At 34.3% G+C, this 7762-nt stretch overlaps 1 protein-coding gene across 1 annotated transcript in view; it reads left to right on the forward strand.

Moving 5' to 3' along the window:
• LOC105617796 (acetylcholine receptor subunit alpha-like 1) overlaps positions 1-7762 on the forward strand; it is a 99061-nt gene that overhangs the window by 87438 nt on the left and 3861 nt on the right. Inside the window, exon 5 of the mRNA XM_012199350.1 lies at positions 1708-2760. Coding sequence (XP_012054740.1) covers positions 1708-2760 — 1053 coding nt within the window. The remainder of the gene's footprint in view (positions 1-1707; positions 2761-7762) is intronic.

A 7762-nucleotide genomic window follows, 5' to 3' on the forward strand; every position in this document is an offset into this window, starting at 1 on the left:
ACACGACACTACACACACACACACACACACACACACACACACACACACACACACACACACACACACACACACACACACACACACACACACACACACACACACACACACACACACACACACACAACACCGCCACCGTTTTGTCCGTCCAACTCCTTCCGTAACTCTGATTATCCGAAGTACCGATTAAACAGCACGCTAAGATAACAATCTTTAGGTATTCTAAGTACTTGTGTTTCCTGATTATCTCTCGTTGGTATGTTTCGATTATGTTGGTATGCATCGAACTACCGAGTTGAGGATTAAGATGCCAGATGCGATGGAGTGGAATAACAATTGGGATTTAGCTATTGCAGTTTTGGATTAGGCTTCTAAGATCGTTTCAATGACGCGTAGTTTGAAAGCCGGGGATTCAGAGGATTCGTTCGAAAGATTAGTTGGATTACAAATCTTGAAATGGTTTACAAAGCTATTGTATGCAAGGAAGATGTCGGATTACGATATGTTTTGCATATAAGTGTACAAATATAAATGTATTGCTTAATACTTATAGTAAATTTTTTTAATGATGATATATAAAATGTATGATATACATCTATGAAAACGAGAAGATAGAAAAAGGATGAATAGGAGATTATTTAATTTAATTTTGTTTATCTTTAATTCAAATTGTTTTATGCAGGAAATTAGTAAAAAAATGTGTTACTTTTTATTATTATTTTTTTTCTTACAGATCAAAGTTTTTATTTTAAACATACGTTATATCAATTATACAAAACTATTGTATAAAATATAAGATAACTATAAATATAACTATAAATATAAGATAAAATTAATAATAAACAACTTTGTTGACTTCTCTCATATAATTGTAACCATTTTAGTCACTAAAATAATTTTTATATTCTTTTAAATTTATAATTTTTTCTAATATTTGCGTACATTATGACATTTGAAAAATTTTAACAGAAAAAAGCAAGTAATATTCATGAAATGATAATCATAAGCTATACAAAACATTTTAAAATTCAATTCTTTATTGTTATTTATACTTATATAATAAAAAGTATAATAAAAAGTATATTTTATTTTATAATTTCAACTTTTACTACTGATATAATTTACAATTATGATGATCAAAATTATTTTTAACTTGTATACAATATGCAAATTGTACTATATATTTACTGATGTAAAGCATAAATTTATTTCAATAATATACGTGAGTTTCGTGGCAATGTGTATTTTAAAATAAAATATTCATACGTAGTACATTATTTGCGTGCAAAGTATATGTTCATATATAATATACATATATATTATACATATAATAATTATTATTATTATACCAATATTAAATTCAAAAGTTAGAAAACCTCAATATTGAAATATTACGCTGAAAACATTTTGAAAATGTAACTAACAAAATATGTTTTATGCTGTTTTATGCTAATCACATATGACAAACAAAACTTGTTCTATATGCTGTAATCATGACAAACATTCTGTATGTTGTTTAGTCAACAATCATTTGCAAAACTATAATTATTATTAATTAATGCTAAGAATAATTCGTTATGTTCTGTCACTGTAGAAAAAGAAGATTTATGATTGCGCTTTTTGATCGAGATCGTAAACGATTGCCTTTATGCATTTGTGCACACCATATCCAATTCCATTCACGTTCGATCGTTTTTCTTGTGTTCACAGGTCGATCTGCAGCATCTTCTGCAGACCGAAGATTCGAATAAAATCGACGTCGGGATCGACCTGACCGACTATTATATCTCCGTCGAGTGGGACATCATAAAAGTGCCTGCCGTGAGGAACGAGGCGTTCTACATATGCTGCGAGGAGCCCTATCCCGACATCGTGTTCTACATCACTCTGCGCCGCAAGACCCTCTTCTACACGGTGAATCTGATAATACCGTGCGTGGGCATATCCTTCCTATCGGTGCTGGTATTCTATTTGCCGAGCGACAGCGGCGAGAAAGTCTCCCTGTCGATCTCGATACTCCTCTCGTTGACGGTGTTCTTCTTGCTGCTGGCCGAGATAATACCGCCCACGTCGCTAACGGTGCCACTCCTGGGCAAGTACCTGCTGTTCACGATGGTGATGGTGACCGCGTCGGTGGTCGTCACGATAGCCGTGCTAAACGTGAATTTCCGCTCGCCCGTCACCCATCGTATGTCCAAGTGGGTGCGGATAGTGTTCATCCAGGTGCTACCGCGTTTTCTCCTGATCAAACGGCCGAAGAAGGATGACTACGACTACGACGATGAGGATGATTCAAAGATCAAGGGTGGCCCTGGGGTCGGCGTGGGCGACATCGATGATAACGGTGTCGACGACGAGGATGACGACGAAGATGATGTTGAGGCGGCGAACGGCAAGCCGCCCGAGGGCATCCTCACCGATGTGTTCCATGTTCCAGAGACTGATAAGTACGACACGTACTACGGCAAGAGGTTCAGCGGAGAGTACGAGGTACCGCCACACGGTCTGCCACCGCCAGCGACGAGGTACGACCTCGCCGCTGTTAGTACCGTCGGCACCGTCGCACCCTGCTTTGAGGAGCCTTTACCCTCGCTGCCACTGCCGGGGGCGGACGACGACCTCTTTGGGCCAGCTAGCCCTGGATACGCTCACGAGGACGTCAGCCCCACCTTCGAGAAGCCGTTGGTACGCGAGGTCGAGAAGACCATCGACGACGCCCGCTTCATCGCCCAACACGCCAGGAACAAGGATAAGTTCGAGAGCGTAAGTATCATACTTGCACTTTTAATACACTTTGCTAGTTTACTCCTGAGTTTCGGGTCATTGTACGAATAATGTTATTGTTGAAGTGATATTGGAGAAAGAAATACGCGTCCAATGGATATGCTTTAATAAGTTCTATTTTACTTGTGCGCTCATTCATTCGAAGTTATATTGGATTACGACACCAAAAAGCGAAAAATTATTCGAACTTTTATATCCATGTTATACGAACCGTTAAATGGTTCATCATATTTGAAAAAGAAAGGTTATTACTAAGAATTATCTTTTGATTCTCTGTACTAATAAATGACTATGTAATTAAATCTATATAGACATATGTTCTATATAAATGAATAAATGTAGAATTATAATAGATATAATATATTAGAATCATATAATATATTTTTTAATAAATTGAATTTTATAAAGGGAAAATTGAAAGAATTGTAGTTGTTAATTCACGTATTAAAAAGGTAATTTTCAATATTTTAAAATCTATTCTACAAATTCGCGAGAGAACTAACTTCATTCTTAACGCGTAGCTGCAAAAATAATTCACAGATCTCTTAGTATTATTATTGTAAATGTAATTGATAACAACTAGTCATAAATCTTAATTGCGTATTCGCGAATTACGAGAATCGGATTATGTATCAAGAGATCAGCGGGGATCACACAATACGCACGATGGATCATTTTGCCCGAAATGTATTTCGGGAAACCACGATCTCCGGATTATTACCGGAAGAATTGAGATGCAGTTGACACAGACTCATGAACAATACGCGACTGCTTTTATCTCTCGTGCAAATATATCGGGTGTTTAATTGCAATTATTTTGAGAGAAGAGGATAGCCGAGATACTCGCGTAGGAATAACATTTGCTTATGTAATAGAATATATAACACTGTTTGTAAAAGGTTACTTTTTTTTTTCCCCAAGTGTTGTACATGCCTCCCATAGTATTGTACATGCTTTGATCATTTTTTCGCGCTGAATGCCGTCGTCAAAATTTGCGTAGCGCACCAGAATTTTTAGTAAGTTGGGATAGTTTCTGTCATAGACTTTATTATATAGAAACAAAAAGTTTTTTGTTTTGCTGTAAAAAACATCATTTTGAGCCCATTTCACCTCAATTTATTGAAAATCTCGACATGCTACGTAAATTCTGCCGACAGCATCGCGTTCAGCGCAGAAAAAATTTTCAAAATATGTGCTGTGACATTTTGGAAAGAAATTTAGATGTCCAACAGTTTGATAAAATCTATTATTCCCATTTTATTAAATCGCTATATACATATTTTGTCTCTCCATTAATTCGAACGATTATATCCACATTAAAGCAAACGTTTAAAATAAGAAGCGTATCTTCAAATTTTCGACCGTGTCGCATTCTTTTCGTGTAATTTTGTTTCTTGAAAAATCAACTACTTGCAAGAAAGCAGCTGATAATCATTAATTCGTATGAAACTTCATAGATATGTCTTAAGAGAAATAAATAACGATACGATAAATAACAACGCTTCTTTCGTGCCCTATCGCCCTTTAATGGTGTGACGTCTGACCTTAAAACCAAACGCCCACTTTTTCACGTAACTTTTAAGCTGAATGAAGCAAAGAGAAATGTTTGTGGAAGTTTATAATGCTCAGCAACTTTGTTTTAGATATCAATATGCTTTAAACACAGCTAATTAATCTTAATTTTTAATTACGCCTAATGTAATTGAGAAAATCTTTTGTGAGACGATAATTTTATGTTATTGTGTTTTACTTAACAGTGATATATACTTTTTTTATAACTTTCCGCCAATCGCTGATACCACAATTTTCTAGTCAGAGAATATTTCCAGCAACTTTTCCTGCAAATCATATTTAAAAAAATGTTCAGATAGATTGCGAAATGATATATCGGAATCGATTTATTTGACATAATTTTTTAAGGAGCAGATCTTAATTGTAATTAAGTCGTGAAATCATTAGAAGTTATAATGATTTGTAAAACATTAGATTACCTATGTGATGCGCGCAACTTTTATAGTAGAAACGGTGATTTGTATATCGCAGAGCTTTATGCTATTGTGGAAGAGGATTACTGCACGTTTTATTGCGTTGCATTCCGGTATGATGGTTAGGGCGGTTTCCGATCATAACACGTACGTCGGTCACTACCGCGATATGCGAATGACAATAACGTCATACGTATCATATGCAACTGTCTTTGTAATTTTGCACGCAATGAAATATTTTTGTTATCGGCAAATCCGCGTGACATAAAAGGATTATTGACTTCCATTATACAAGGAGTAATACGAACAGAGATTTTCATTTACCTAGTCATCGTACTGGAAGTGATACTATTATATTAAAATTTTAAGATATTAAGAATCGACAGGAGAGACTATAGAGACCTCTAGTTGAAGACGAATTTCTTTATGCTGAAATTACGCCTAAAATATTAGATGAATCGCGTTTTAATTGATATTCGTAATTAGGAAAGGCTTCTGAAGGCTTGTACAAAGCTATTTTTTGGGGAAAAAGGGCAAAATAAAAATTTATTTTGATGTCTCATCCATAGTGCAGTTAAGATGTACATAATTTTATTAAAAAATTTTCAAGAATCAATTTGCAAAATTCGGCTCTGTACGCGTACGTCTTCGTAGCTTTATAAAAAAAGAAATCAAAAAAAATTTTATAGCGTAATATTACTTCTTAGAGACGAAATATCAGCATAAAAACAGATATTTGCACCGTGAAAAAGGAACATACTATTTTATTCATTAAAATGTTTTTAAGAATGAAATTGCAAAATTTGGTTCTTTAACAAGCTTCGCAGCTTCGTAAAATATAAGCCAAAATGAGTTTCATGGCAAAATATTTCTTCTATGAGACAATGTATGGTAGAATCTAATAAAGTGCAGATATATATATAACTGCATCACAAATGAGGTGCAAATGAGTTGGCTTGTCACTTCTGTGTCGACTCTTAAAACACTATATTAGATTAAATTATATTGATGATTCGTACAGTCCTGTCATTAAAGCGCAGAACTTTATGAGATTTCACGAATACTTGAAATTAATGAATTCGGTGAAATCAGAAACATAATAAGATTGTGCATTTTTATGAAGATGTCTTTCTACACTATCGATTTAGAAAAACTGAAATAACTTGAATCACAGCTATCTAAAATATCGAGTTGAAAGATATTGAAACTTTTGAAGATGTTGAATTAAAGAGAAATAAAAGATGCTAATTTGAGAGATGCTGTTGTGTCAATTCTTTCTGGTAACATACAATACATATAAGATTATGAAATGTACACTTATCACATCCATGTTTGAGATTCGAGCACAATCGAAAATTTGAGCGCTTTGATTATTTTTACGAATAAAACTATATTATATTACTTGCGGAATGTTTGCAAACGTATCCGAGTTTGCATTGTCAAATTGGCATGCACGAGATTTGTTTCAATTTCAATTTAATTTTTGATTGGCATCGATTTATGTTCGCACGTTTTAAAGTCGTCCAAATATAAATATGCATTTAAGAAAATTGCAAAACGATTTTCGTAATGATCGTATGATGATACTTGTTAACGTCGCACGTTGTCCGTCTATGTGTCTATTCAAATTATTCTATACATATATATATTTATTTTGATTTGTAGAACCTGACCCAGATTCTCGAATTTTAGGTGGATCGCGAATTGGTTTCTTGCAGTATTTCGGATTTTATAGCGTCGAACGTATCGCGACCCGACTCAAACGCGTGTACTCCAGAGATTTGGAAATCTCCTTCGTAAAATCGAGGAAGCGTCAACTCTGCCGGATTTCGGCGATAGACATAATCCGCAGCAGCAGCCATGAAATAACGATGTTGGAAATACTGAAGAAGGTTGAGATTAAACAAAATGGAGCATTCCCCTTTTCGGCCTTTTTACACTTTATTTTCGCTCACGTTCACCGCATGGTTTTCCAAGCGTGCAATAAAAAGAGAAAAATGAGATATCCTCACATTCATAAAAAATATTGACTATCGCATAACCCATTTTATAAAACAAAACGCATTTGAAATGTTTGGAATAAAAGTCTTGACGAAATATATAACTGATTCATGAAATTCCGAAAGAAACTTTTTAATCAGAGAAACAGCAACATTTTGAACATTTTCTCTAATGAAAGTTGATTCCGAGCTTTACGAGAAATGATTATGTGTCCAGTTTTCGAAAGTTTCAAAGCATCCTATTTTTACTTAAATTGAAACTTCGTGATTTCGGATGTGGCTTGATTTCCGGATATGGTTTGATTTCCGGATAGTTTGCCAAGATAGATCTTCGGATATCCTAGTACCGCGATAAGCTCAATGAAGCTTCATTTAAAATCATTCTCGATATCGTGCGCGTAATTTATACGAGTAAAGTATACGCTGGAGAACGCATTGCGGCAGAATACCATTCATTGCCAAATGCGCCCGTTTTGCGGCAAATGTCATTTACGAGCGTACATAATGCGGAACGCATCTAGAAATCTTCATCATTTTGCAATATTAAGATTTGATGGAAGAAATTTAATTGAATGCTACCCAAAATTCATTTCAATTTTATAAAAAAATTCTTATTTTATTTGATTTTGTCCGCTTTAAAAATATCCATATAATCTTTTTGCAAAATGCAAATGTGTTTTTATGCGTATCACGTTTCTTTAGAGTAACACATATTATTCCGAAAAATATTTCTCTTATACTCTTATCTCTCTTATATTTTATAAAAGAGCTGTGAGATGCGTTATTTTAAGAACGCCCTATATAGAATAATGCATATGGGTGCTTACAGTAATATGCGCCTTATATGCCACGTATGTTAGCATGTAATAACATATGTACGTTATATAGGTGTGTCCCTAAGTATATATTATATGCATACATATATATGTAGAGCATGCAAATGCATTTGTATATGTATATATATATATATATATATATATATATATATATATATAG

This window comes from Atta cephalotes (assembly GCF_000143395.1).
Source record: "Atta cephalotes unplaced genomic scaffold scaffold00014, whole genome shotgun sequence".
Lineage (NCBI taxonomy): Eukaryota > Metazoa > Arthropoda > Insecta > Hymenoptera > Formicidae > Atta > Atta cephalotes.